Source organism: Crinia signifera, chromosome 4 (genome assembly GCF_055691185.1).
Source record: "Crinia signifera chromosome 4, ASM5569118v1, whole genome shotgun sequence".
Taxonomy (NCBI): domain Eukaryota; kingdom Metazoa; phylum Chordata; class Amphibia; order Anura; family Myobatrachidae; genus Crinia; species Crinia signifera.
Window position 1 is genome coordinate 280,374,990 of NC_139220.1, and position 14,129 is coordinate 280,389,118.

At 41.8% G+C, this 14,129-nt stretch overlaps 1 protein-coding gene across 2 annotated transcripts in view; it reads right to left on the bottom strand.

The window, feature by feature from the left end:
• The window catches only part of LOC146075478 (zinc metalloproteinase-disintegrin-like batroxstatin-1), an 85,254-nt gene that overhangs the window by 58,943 nt on the left and 12,182 nt on the right, over positions 1 to 14,129 (bottom strand). Inside the window, exons 4-7 of one of the 2 annotated variants that reach the window (XM_083184763.1) lie at positions 13,538 to 13,616; positions 12,330 to 12,406; positions 11,412 to 11,592; positions 661 to 723 (exon numbers count right to left, since the gene is read on the bottom strand). In XM_083184763.1, coding sequence (XP_083040889.1) covers positions 661 to 723; positions 11,412 to 11,592; positions 12,330 to 12,406; positions 13,538 to 13,616 — 400 coding nt within the window. Of the gene's footprint in view, positions 1 to 660; positions 724 to 6,923; positions 8,526 to 11,411; positions 11,593 to 12,329; positions 12,407 to 13,537; positions 13,617 to 14,129 lie in introns of those variants that run through there. The other variant, XM_083184764.1, reaches the window with a different exon arrangement.

Below are 14,129 nucleotides of genomic sequence, written 5' to 3' on the forward strand. Positions count from 1 at the left end.
CTACAATCAAATGCATCCAATATTTACTCTGCATAGAAATAATATCAATGCATTTCCTTCTCTTGCATTGCAACATGGTTTGTTCCAGACACAAAGTGACTTTCTTTTTTTGCTTCACTAACAATCTAAATCAAACCCTTATTGCATAAAACTACAGTATGGAAAGAATTCAGATTTTGTTTTATTTTTGTCATTACCGGCTGTCCCTAACTAATAAAATAAAGCTAAATTGAATTCAATATTCTACCGAATAAAATCAAAAACAATCTGAAAGACACACTTTGAAATTAAGAGTTACAGTACTTCCAACGGGATGAAGTCAATTTACCGATGGTCAAAATACCGACAGCCAAAACATTGACACGTTTCAAATACCATCATTATGCCAACATGGTCACAATGCTGACAGTAAAAAACATGTTGACTTTTTGATATGCAGACATTTTAAATGTTGCCGTTTGGATGTGTCGATATTTGGACCATGTCGGCATAATTAATGTCTGCATTTTGAACATGTAGGCATTTTGACCGTCGGTCAAATGGGGTTTTATGCAGGGAGCACAAGAATAGCATATTTTGCCGCTTAAATGTATTCCATATATAAATAGTATATGTTCCATACCCGATATGATATATGTGCTGGGTACAATGAGTACTTACCATGGAATTATCGGCCACCATATAGAGCTGGACATATTTTTTTGCTTTTACAAAATTCTGTCTCTGGAGCAAAAGAGGAGAATGATATTACAGAGGAACCGGGACATCAATTATTTTTTTATTTAATATATTTGATTTAATTTTTTATATACAATTTACAATATTCAAGATTCTCAAGAAATACATATTTTTTTTTTAATAACATTTTATTGGAAATTTTACAGAAAGAAGGATTGACATGTAGATAAAAAAAAGAAAGTTACATCGAGTAAGACTTATTGTGTTATTTGCTACATACATTGTACTATGGTTTGTTCACAGAAATACCATATAACCGTAATATCTTGGGGGGTTCGGGTAAAAGTTGACTTTTGCTGTACATCATTTCAGCGATCACTCAGCAGTACCTGCTCATGTGAAGGGGGTTAACACCTAGAATTTTCCAATTTATTCTTACTCTAGAGAGCCATTGTTCTAGGGTCGGGTTCAGGGCCCATATTGAGTTAAGATGAGAATCGCATTATTGGGGGTTCTGCGGTAGCATACAGTATCGATGGCCTTTTAGCCTTTCCCGATTATAACCGTTTAACAAAACATTCTTAACATCCTAAATACAAAGGAGGGGGGGTGGAAAGTGTGTGGGGGGGGGAAGCTGACAATACAGGGGGGACATGACAACAGTTGTCTAGTTGACTTTGCCTTTCCTATGGGTAGACAGGGAAAAACCCTAGGTTATCTGTCGCAGTAGGAACCATGTCGTGCTCTCAAAGACCTTCTGGATGGATGTCTGAAGTTCTATATTTAGAGTAAGGATATAGTTTTCCCATTTAGTGTAGAAACGTTTTACACCTCTCTCTATGTCACACAGCGCTGCCTGGCGCTCAAAGAACAAGATCTTAAGAAGTGAGTTTTTTAGTTCTGTCAGTGAGGGGGTTGCCTTCTCTATCCAATGCGTCAGGATAAGTTTTTTAGCCAGGACTAGTATCAGTGTTATGAGGGGGATAATCTTCTTTTTGTTGGGTCCTAGGTTCCAGGTGTTGAGGTGTAGGAAGAGCAGGGGGATAGGGTCGTAAGTCAGTTGTAGGGTGAATGTAGTATTTAGAAAGTCTATCAGTTTTCTCCAAAATAGTTTTATATTTCTACATTCCCAGAAGTTGTGGATGTAGGAAGCACCTCTTATGTTGCATTTTGGGCATAGGCCTAAGTCTCCCGGGATAAAATGACTTCTCTGTTGCTGGGAGATGTAGGCCCTGTTCAAGAATTTAAGGTGTGTTTCTTGGAGTGTTGCTGATTGAAGATATTTGAGGGAGATTGGAAGTTTCTTTATTAGTGTTAAAATTGGTGGGATGGTAGGAATATCAGTCTTCCATTTAAGTTCTAGGTTTTGAAGTAGTTTATCTCTTGGGACAGCTACTAGAGATTGGTATAGATTTCTGATCCTATATCCCAATATGTTATGTTGGCTTATTAAGGATAGGACAGGGTCAGGGTTGACTGGGGTAGAGTAAGCTTTGGGGATGGATTGTGCATAATGGCGTGCCTGTAAATACATAAAAAATTGTGTTCTAGGGAGATGGTACTTTGCTGCTAAATCTGTGAATGGGATAATTGTGCCTCCTGGATCAAACACATTGCAGATGGCTGATAGGCCTTTCTGATGCCACTCTAAGTACAACGGGTTCTCCAGCCCTGGGGTGAAACCTGGGTTTCCCCAGAATGTAATATGTGGTGTGCTTGCTGGGTTTCTGTTAAAGTCTTTGTGGATAAGATTCCACATTCTGTATGTTTCTCTAAATAGTAGATTGTTCTTAATACTGCTAGGGATTGCGCTTCGCGGGGAATGAAGGAGTGCTGCTGGTGAGTATGGGTAAAAGAGAGCTCGCTCTAGGAGATCATTTGTGTAAGTTGCCCTGTTTAGTAGCCAGTCAGTGGCATATCTAAATTGTGCTGCGTGGGAGAAAGCTTGAGCGTGGGGGAGCGCGAATCCTCCGTCTTGTTTTGGGAGGTAGAGCCTAGCTATGGGCATCCTAGGTTTTTTTGATGACCAGATAAATTTCGTTATCATTTTGTTATATCGAGAGAGATCGGATTTAGAGAAGGTGAGGGGGAGCATCTGCAATATGTATGAGACCTTTGGGAATATAACACTCTTGATCACCGTTATCCTTCCATATAATGAAAGGGGGAGGGTCATCCATCTGTCCAGTAATTTCTCAATTGATTGCAGCACTGGTTTGAAGTTGGCTACATAGAGCGAATCTAGACGTAAGGGTATCATAATTCCCAGATATCTCATGGGGGAGGTGCATATCGCAAACTGTTGCATAGCGGGATGTGTGTCTGCGTAGTGAGGGGGCCATGCCAGTGGCAAGAGATGAGATTTATTGTGGTTGACCTTAAATCCTGCAAATTTGCCAAAGTGTTCTATTATTGTCATAGCTGCCGGGATGGATTGGGGGGGGGTTTGAAATAAAAAGTAACATATAATCGGCGAACATACCTAGTTTTATCTCTATATTCCTCACTTTTATGCCTGTGAAAGAGGGGGAGGTTCTTAGTTGGACTGCCAAGGGTTCTAACGCAAGGGCGAAAAGAAGTGGGGAGAGAGGGCAGCCCTGGCGTGTTCCTCTCAGTATCTGGAAAGGCGGGGATAAATAATTGTTAGTCAATATCTGGGTTTTAGAATTAGCATATAAGTTTCTGATAGCAGATATGAATGGCTCTGGGAAATTGAAGTTTTGTAAGGTGGTGAACAAGTGGTCCCAGGAGACCATATCAAAGGCCTTCTCGGCATCTAGGGAGAGAATTGCCTGTGGTTCCGGGGCTTCAGAAGACTGCACCCATTGCATGGCTGCAAGCAGTTTTCTAATATTTAATACTGAGTGGCGGCCCCATATAAATCCAGTCTGATCTTTGCTCACTATGGATGGTAATAATATTTTGAGTCTGTCTGCAATGATCTTGGTGTAGAGCTTATAGTCAGTGTTGAGGAGCGATATGGGGCGGTAAGAGGCGGGTAGCATGGGGTCTCGTCCTGGTTTCAAGATGACTTTGAGGAGAGCTGCATTAAAGTAGGGGGGTGGCGGGGAGCCCTTAAGTAGTGAGTTGAACAACATAGCTAAGGGAGGGGCGAGTTTTGGGGCTAATAGTTTGTAATATTCGCTAGTCAGCCCATCTGGACCCGGAGCTTTTCCCGGCTTAAGTTGGCCAATTGCTCTAGTTATCTCTTCTTCAGTAATATCTGATAGTAGGGAGGTGGTTTGTTCTGTCTCTAAGGTCGGGAGTGGTAGGGCCGACCAGAAGGAGGCTTTGTGTTGTTGGTCTATTGGAATAGGTGAATATAATGCGGAGTAGAATTTATGCAATGTGGACGATATTTCTTGGCCTTTATGTTGGAGAGTACCGTTTTCATCTTTAAGGGCTGTGATAGTTGTGGGAGCATGTTGTCCATTTAGTATATTGGTCATTAATCTATTTGATTTTCCCCCGAATCTGAAATATTTGCTCTGGGTCTGAAATGACATTCTGGTTTCTATTTTAGACAGGTGGGCATCAAAAACTGTTTTGGTCTGGTCATAAGCTATTTTATGGGCCGGGGTGGGTGAGGTTTTATATGTGTGGTATGCAGCAGTTAGGCTGGCCTGGGCTTCAAGATAGAGCTTTGTTCGTTCTTTGCGTATGTGTGAGTGGTAGGAGATGATTGCTCCTCGGAGCACCGGCTTGGAGGCCTGCCAGAATAGATGGGGTGAGTCTGTCTCTGTGGTCAGGTTGTTATGTTTGTAATCCGACCAAGTGGATTCTAAGAGGGATCGGAATTTAGAGGAATTTGCCAGGTGGTTAGGAAATCGCCAACTAATATATGGCCCTCTGTCTTGGACCGTACGTAGGCTTATCCAGCTAGCGGCGTGATCTGAAACCGATATTGTCTCAATTCCCGTGTCATGTACTAAGGGGAAAGCTCTCGTAGAGAGTAAAATATAATCTATGCGTGATAGTGTATTGTGTGCTGCAGACAGGCATGTAAACTCTCTCTCCACTGGGTTACAGGCTCGCCATACGTCTGTCAGGTGGAGGCTAGACATCAAGTACGGTAGGCCTCTTTTCGAGGGGGGTCTCCTTGTGGGAGCGGTGGATTGTCTATCTAACACATTTGATACAACTGTGTTGAAATCGCCAGCCAGCACTATGGTGGTGTCAAGAAACGGTGTTAGCAGAGTTACCAGATTGCGGAAAAACACTCTAGAAAATGCATTTGGGGCATATACATTACAAAAGGTATATCTTGTCGAATGTACAGTGGCATCCACGAGCACCCATCTTCCCTCAGGATCAGTCAGAGTAGTGTGAACCTGGGTGGGAGTTTGTTTTCTTATAAGGATGACAACCCCTCTGGATTTAGAATTATACGGGGACGCCGCCAGCAGCGTCCATCCCATGGTGTTCAGTTTTAGCGTTTCAGAGGGGGTTAAATGCGTCTCCTGCAGATATACTACTTCTGCTTGAATTTTATGGAGATAAAGCAGGGTTTTCTTTCGCTTGGACGGCACGTGGAAGCCACCGACATTTAGCGTCGCTATTTTCAGATCAGCCATATCTATTCATCTGGGCGCACGGATTCCAGAAATCTGGAAATCTATTTAAACAATGCAACAAACCTAAAGTTACATATATCCAAGAGTTTACTTTAGCTAAGTCAGTGCTAAACAAAATGGGGAAGAACATGAAGGGAAGGGTGGGGAGGGTGGGGGGACACATGAGAGTCCCGGGAGCCGGGGCCACGGCATCCAACTGCGTGAGCCAGGCAATTGTCAGAAGCATAGATTGCATACATATATGTTTCCGACTCTCAGGCCTCCCATGTATCAAACATTGTTTTTGGTCAATACAAGGACCTCCGGATGCCCAGTAGTAGATTTGACCACTGGGTTCCGTACTAACAGGATCAGGGCAGTTACTATGCATAAACTATCAGGCTCGCCCCAGCCTATATAAAGATTTATAACGCGGGCCGCTATGGGCCCCTAGAGGTGGCGACGCTTCACACCTCCGCCATTGGCATCAGGCACAACAGGTGCAACACTTAATCATTAGAAAACCTTATTTGAAACTTTATCTATTGACAACTAATTAGGTACTTTTTAAATCAGTCTAAGATGTCACAGTACTCAGGGGGGTATGAATCACTACCGTGGTGGAAAAAGGTGGGGGATCTGGAGATGGTGCTGGGGTGTGCTGGGCCGTGGATACCAAGTTCGGGTAGCACAGTCAAAAAGGCCCTCAGTGAAAGTCTCTGCTTCCATGTCTCCAGTCCCCAATGTGTCTCTGATAATCCCCGGGAGAAACAGCATTAGTAAAATGCGGACTGGTGTAATATGGAACTAGCGGTGGTTTGCGGGGTACAGGATATATGGGTTAAATAGTTACTCATCTGGGCCCGCAGGAGAGAAGGTAGCCTGGGCCTGTTCTACCAGATAGCATTCTGCGTCCTGTGCGGTGCTGAATTCCTTATAAGAGGACCCAGAGAATATCCGCAGCTTAGCGGGGTAAAGGAGGGCGAATTTGGTACGATCCTTCACCAGTCTGGTGCACAGTGGGGAGAATTCCTTTCTAGCCATTGTAACCTCGGCCGAGAAGTCCTGGAAAATGAGCAATTTATTGCCGTTCCATTGTAGGGTTCTGTTTTGTTTGAAGGCTGACCAGAGCGCCTCCTTGTGCTGATAATTGAGGCATTTGAAGATTACTGCACGGGGTCTGGTGCTGTGCTCTTCACGGATGGGCCCTAGTCTATGGGCTCTCTCAACTATCATACCCGTGCAGGCGTCCTCTGTATGTAATAATGCGGGCAGGGTGTGTGCTATGAAAGAGTATAAGTCAGGGCCTTTGATCGTTTCAGGGAGGCCTATGATGCGAAGGTTGTTCCTTCTGGAACGATTTTCCAAGTCGTCAAGTTTGTTTTGCACTGTATATGCTGTTTTCTGGAGGGATTCTGTAGCTGCCTTTAGTGTGTGGATGTCCTGAAAGGCCTCTCCCAGGTGTGTCTCATTGGCAGTCACCCTTTTCGAAATTTGCTTCATTTGAGATTTAATGTCTTGTACTGACTGCTGTAGTTTAGCTGCGTGGGCATCTAGGATAGGGTTAATTGTGTCCTGAATTGCTCTCACCATGTCTGCATAAGTCAGTGGTGTAGCTTGAGGTATTGGGGGAGAGGAGGTGAATAGCTCTGGCTGTGTAAGGAGCAAGGGCTGTGTGTCTCCCTCACTTACTTGGGAGCGCTGAGGCTCAGGTCCCTGCAGCGCTGTCTGTGCCTGTATCTGGGTGCCGGCGGCCATCTTGGATTGTGTCCGCGCTGGGAGAGGCGGCTGGCGCTGAGGCACTGATGAGGTCTGCTGCGTGGGGGCTCTATCCATCGGCGTCAGCGGTGGTCTGGCGGCTTACTCCGCCGGGTATATGGAGTGTCTGGCGGGGAGCGGAGCGACGCTGGGCTGCTGGTCAGCTGGGGCGGCTGGGGAGCTCAGCACACTGCGTCCTCTCTCATCAGACCCGGAACCGGAAGTCAAGAAATACATATTTAAAAAAAAATGGGACAATGTCCTTCTAAATACTGCAAAGAACTTAGAACTTGTTTTCTAACCTAGAATTGCAAAATGACATAAATGTTGCTCTCAACTATATCTTCTGAGACATGTTCCTGTAACTGTTTAAAGTGTCGCTACCATATCTACCCTTCTATTAACAGTTTAAATTATTAGGATGAATAATGTAGAAGGATAAAGTAAAAAAAAAAAGAAAAAAAAAAAAAAAGGGAAAACGAACATAAAAACAAACAAACAAGAAAAAAGGATGCCCGGGGATATTTATGTAGCTTTCACATCACACTTTTAAAACGGTATATTGCCGTTTTTTTGCCTTTTAAAACGTTTAAGGCTGCAGTGTGAAAGTGTCATAGTTGAAATACCATTTAAAGTTAACTGGTATTTCAACACGTTTAAAAAGCAGAGTCCTACCCGTTTTAAAGCCAATTCAGAGCCATTTTTTGTGCTGTCTGAATGGCACTGAAATGGTATTTAGTAAAAAATAAAGGTTAGAGCACTGTGATAGGCTGTCCCTTGTCTTGTGTCCCTTCCCTGAACCAGGAAATAAGCTGTGGGTAGAAACGTGTTCAGAGGTTAAACGGCTTGACTGGTGATGTGAATGGTACTTAAACTGTATTTTTAAATGGTAATCTGCTGCAATATGAACACTAGACCCGTTTAAAATACCATTTAAAATTACAGTTTTTCAAAACGTTTCAAAATGTCTTATGTGATGTGAAAGCTACATTTAAGTGCAAAAAGTACTTTAAAGAAGCTTTTTAAACGAATTACCATGGAAAAGGTCATAATTTAGATTTATACAGTAATACATGATTCTCAAGATGGTCACATTTTTTCCAGCCATGTAGAGATTGTGTAAAAACATACCATGGATTCCATATTTGAATACATTTTACGGATTTGTTCTGTAGAAATGCTGTTATCTTCTCCATTGAAGCTACAAACCAAATCTTATTTGTCACTGTTTGAGCAGAAGGGGGGTCTAGATTTTTCCAGTGTGATGCAACTAGACATCTTGCAGCACTTAGTATCTGGTTGGCTAATTTTTCTGAAAGAGGGTCTAGGGAAGTTATGGGATGTCCTAGCAGGAAAGACCATGGGTCCCTATTTACTTTAGTTAGTAACACTTTACTCAATAGATTTGCCACTTCTTCCCAATAAGCTGCAATTGTAGGACAAGTCCACCATATGTGCAGAAAAGTGCCCGACTCTCCACACCCTCTCCAGCATAGGGGAGAAACATAGCTATAAATTCTATTTAGTCTAACTGGTGCTAAGTAACAGAGATAATACATTTTATATGCATTCTCCTTAATCAGAGTAGAGATTTAATTTTTAGATAAACGTTCACGAATTAGGGACCAATAATTTTCATCCAGGGGATCTCCCAAATCTATCTCCCATTGACAATCAAAATCTGGTGCAGGGGGTTCTGATGAATGTAATATTAAGTTATATAATGACAAGATCATTCCCTTCATGAGGGGTTTATCCAAAAATAGGCGTTCCAATGGAAATTTTAGCGTTTGAGTGGGGAAGTGATGGGTATCTATAAAGTGAATTATTTGTAGGTATGTGAAGGCATCCAAATCTGGGAAAGAATATTTTTCTTGCGGATCACCTGGACTCATAGAGATTCCCCCTTGGAGGACAGCTGCGGCAAATATTATTCCTTTGGTAAATCCACTTTGCTGCTATAGTGGTTGCCTGCCCCTGCACCAAAGATTTATTTTTCCATAGTGGAGTTAGGGGAGACGGTTCAGACAGTAACTTATATTTTCTAATCCCCTGATTCCATATTGAACAGGTGAAATTAATTACAGGGTTGCTAGCCATCACAAGAGGTCTACTTTTCATGGGAAGGGAGTGACACACTATTCCACTTGAAGTAATCTCAAGGTCCACCCAACCTGGACCAGACTAAGACGCAAATCAGACCACCGCCTGACTGATATGTGTAGCCAAATAATATAATTTAATATCTGGAAACCCACGGCCGTCACTGGAGGTTTCCTTGCGTAAAGTCAAAAAACGAATTCTGTGATTTTTCCCTTTCCAGAAATTTTTTTATTAACCATTTATGGAGCTGGTTGAGAATCTGGTTAGGAACACTAACTGGCAGTGTTTGAAATAAGTAGAGAAGGCGTGGTAAAATGTTCATTTTAAGAGCGACTATTCTACCAAACCAGGATATATAATATGATTGCCACAAGTTTAAATCCTTATTTATAGAATTGAGAATTTTTTGGAAAATTGGCACTATATAGTGAGTTATATTTATTAGTGATGTGAAAACCAAGGTATTTTATTTTATCTGTCTTCCATGTGAAGTTATATTTTTTGCTTTAAGCGGATGTAGATGTTCATGAGTCATGTGAAAAGGTAGAGCCTCAGTTTTTGTATGATTGATCTTATAACCAGATAAATTACCGTATGTTTTAAGAATATTAAATAGGTAAGGGAGTGATGTTTGGGGTGAAGATAAGGTAAGTAATACGTCATCCGCAAACAGCAAAATTTTATAGTCCTTTTGGCCAATTAATATCCCTTTTACTGTCCTGGACTGACGAATGTACGCTGCCAGTGGTTCAATAGTCAAAGCAAAGATCAGGGGAGATAAAGGACACCCCTGTCTTGTGACATTAGATATTGGGAAGGAGTTTGACACCATACCATTGACCACAATTTTGGCGGACGGGACTGAATATAATGCTAATACACCCTGTAAAAATGGACCATCCAAACCGAAAGACGTCAATTATTTTAATATTTTACATAATATTTATCATTAAAAAAATGGTTTGCTATTAGGTTACATTAAATGTTAGGTATTTTCTATTTGCTGGTATCATTTCTTGGCTGGTGGCTAACCAATTGTGTGTGTTCCTTACTAGAATAATATGCAACTTCGTCAGGCGAAACATGTAAGGGGAGTGGCCTCCTGCTTCTGCAAACTTCCAAGGGGAATCATATGCTGACTGGATAGCAATGGCCTCCCTGCCAGTAAGGTCAACTACAGTACCTGCTTAATCCACATTGGAAACGCACATGATGGGAAAAGGGGTCGTGGTCCTCAGGGAGTGGCTTGGCTGCTGTGACAGCTCCCACACAGGGAAAGGAGCCAGGTTCTGCATTTAGTGTTCTAATGCAGCACCAGGCTCCTTTTACTGAGCAGAAGTAACCTGGTGGATGACACCCAAGTGCGGCCAGCACCTCCTGCACCGCCCTAGTGATGCCACTGCTAGATAGGTTTGATTCCTGCTAAGCAGGTGATTGGCCTGGAGACACTGATTTTGTGACATGCTCTTTCTGATTTCATCTACAGAACGTATGACTGTAAGTTGCACTGTTCTTTAAAAATGTATACTCAGCCCACCCGATGTTATCCACTCTCTGTGTGGGTTCCAGGGAAAGAGAGCCGTCTTATGCTGGGACATTGACAACTTGGTTCTGGGGCGATTGGCAGTTGGGCAGCAGATATCTTAGGAGGACTGGGAGCAAGGGGTGAAGCAGCGTTATGATCTGCAGTGAGTTGCGGTGTTCCTGGTAACCGGAAATATGAAGATTGACGGCTGCAGCTAGGGGACCCGGTGAGCAGCCGTGTAGTACCCTATTGGCTAATTGGCTAATTTACTGGTTATTGGCTAATTGGCTATTGGCTAATTTGCTGAACCTGGGTCTGAGCTTGCTGGGCAGAAACTCCCCCGTTGAGATAGGTCTATATCCAAGTTGGAGAAAGGACCGCTGATATCACAGGGGGAGGAACAAGGTCCAAATGTGGGATCCCAATAGACCCTTGTGGACTTGCATCATTACGCACACCAGCCAGGTTACTAAAGGTAATAGGTTGTGAAATGGGTAGTTACAGTGCGAGGCCACCGGCCTGCACTCTGCTGCTCTGTAAAATGTAATAGCATCTGGTACCCCACCTGGAAAACCTAGACTGGGTTTCCAATGTACAGGTATGTGAGTGGCCGGCACTCAGGTGACTTGAAGAAAAGGAGACCGAGACCCATTTTCTTCAAGTTGCCCACTCACATACATACATATATATATATATATATATATAATTTATATATATGTATATATTATTATAATATATATATATATATATATATATATATATATATATATATACGCGCACACACATCCTCTTACCTCAGTATCAGTGCCTGAGAAAGCGGTCTTGGTCATTATTGTTTTATTGAATGTTGTGTCGTCCACACCACAAGTTTTTGGCGTTTCCTGGGCCTGATACGGATACACTGCATGTGCTCCAGTCTCTGTCACATTTAGAGGTTCAATCAACAACTTCTGTTCTTCAGTCATAATCATGCCACTATAAGAATACACAGGGACTATCAATACGCTTTCATCATTCTACATACAGTATCTGTAACTTACAGTATGTCACCTTATATTTCTGGTATATATTATTCAATTCCCATTTTAGGTATTAGGAGTTAACACTGTGGAACTGCCTTTCCAAACTGACTCACTAGCAGTTGGTCTTTCTCTCCTGTTTGAATTTTGAACTGTGCTACAGCCCCGCCTCTGGATCTGCCACTGGTTATAATTATGGCCAGGCCCATGCACCCAACACCAGGGAGACTTAACCTCTACGACTCTCTGATTTCAAAATATCATCAACTGGGGAGTACCAACTTCACATCATATGGTATGGTTAGGTACTATTGCAAAGAGTGGCAGTTTGAGCTTCAATTCCTGACAATTTAGGTCCTAAATCCCAGGATCCCATGATTGGTCATCCTAACTTAAATTAAAATGACTGAGGTAATAATTGAGCCATGTGTGCTCAAGCATGGATATCCAGAAAACCAGGGCTGTTCGAATACCTTGAGGACTGCATTTGAGTAGCACTCAGTTATAGTACCCTGTATTATGTATTTTAATTAAGCAGCACGGTTTTTGAATTGTAATGATTTTTAACAATGTTCCCATTAAATCAACCATGTAGTATTTGGTACTTATAATAAACATTGTCCCATATGAATAGTTACATTGGCTGTAATAGATAGAATGGGATCACTCTGTGGTCTTCCTCCGATGACTCACCTTAAGCCATGGCATGTGCTGAGGCTGACCTGTGAGCTGCTGTCGTTGTTCACATGGCCCTGATAGTAACAGTGATCCTGCATGAAGCAAGTACAGTACATACAATTATTAGACCATACAGTATGTGTGGAATATGAAGATACCTGGGGGTAAATGTAATAGGGTGCGAGAAGCTGGAGCTGCAGGAGATGACCCTTTGAGTGCCAACAGCTCTGTTAGAGATGCGCAAAATATCAAATATAAGTGTCAGCATCGCTCACATTTGTTATATAAATTCAAATAAAAAACTTTGTATAAAAAAAACATTATATCCTATATATAGCCTTATATTATATATATATATATATATATATATATATAGGATATTATATATCCTATATAAGGTAAACATTACAGGTTATTATGATGAATAAAAATGTTTGCTTGGCAATTTTCACACCTATTTTTGACAAATTCCCTTGGCACTCAATCTCCCGGACCTCGTCTTGCACCCCATTACATTTCTCCTCTGGTATCCATTGTTGTCTCAGTTCTAAATAAACATTTTAGGCATCCATCGTGGGAGCTATTAATTTTATATTTATATAATAAAATGCGTAAAACACGGGGACACTGGAAGATTTCCCTCTGGGGGGGTGGGGTGCGGATTATGTGCAAAGGCCTTTGTAGGCAATGCCATCTATAAATGGTGTTCAGATACAAGTATTGCTTCCAAAGCTTGATAAAGATGGGGATTGCAGTCATACTTGAGTTTTGCTTGGGGGGGGGGTTATATCCGCCTTCTTGGCATATGTATCAATTATCAAAGATAGACACGATAGTTATAATTTGTAATTACAGCTATATATGGCAACAACAAATTAACATTTATCTGAATGTATCAAGAACACATGCAGGAACGGTGGCTCGGAGAGGAACCTCTTTGTTTTGCATCTGCGCGCTACTGCCCATGTGTGGTGGCGCTGTCGGGATGATACTGGTAAATCTGATAGCATCGTAGTTCCCCATTGAAACCTATGAGGGCTACCAGAGTGACCACAACAGATCAGTCAGAGATATCAGTTTCGGTCCCTAATTAATACCTATGTGGGATAGTTAATATTTGTGGGGGGTCTTGTAAAAAAAGTTGTTTTTGGGGAATAAGCCTTAAATATTGGAAGATGAATAGGCCTCATACACAGAAGCAACAACCCAACATAGACACATACCTGCTCCTGAGGGCTGATTGTTACTGGCGTGCCATCTTCTAGGTAATATGTCTCAGTGTAATTCGCAGATATCAGGTCTCTATGGTTAGAACAGAGAACATATAAAAATAAACTACTGTACGCAGAAATTTGTATGAACAGTCAACAGCTGTCACAGCAAATATACATGCAAGCCATTGCACCCTATTGCAAAAAGCACGTTTTCAGTTCCTCTTTCAGCAGTAGTATGGGCACACTAGTTATCACTTTTAACTAATTAGTAAATTCATACAAATTAAAATATTTTTGGAATATAACACAAATAATTACATCTAAATGATTTTTTGCTCAATGTTCATTACAGAAGGGGAGGGGCCACAGTTAAGTTGTAAGGACATTAATGGAATTAAAATAAAAGAGGAGAACGTCCTAACAGTACTCTCAAAATAAAGTTTATATATCGATTCGGACAGAGGGAATACATCCAAGAATACTAAAAGAGGCGATGGATGGATATTTAACATAATTATTCAACCAGTCACTTGCTACAGGAGCAATTTCAGAGGATTGGAAAAGAACCAATGTGATCCCACTGCACAAAAGTGGAAGCAGG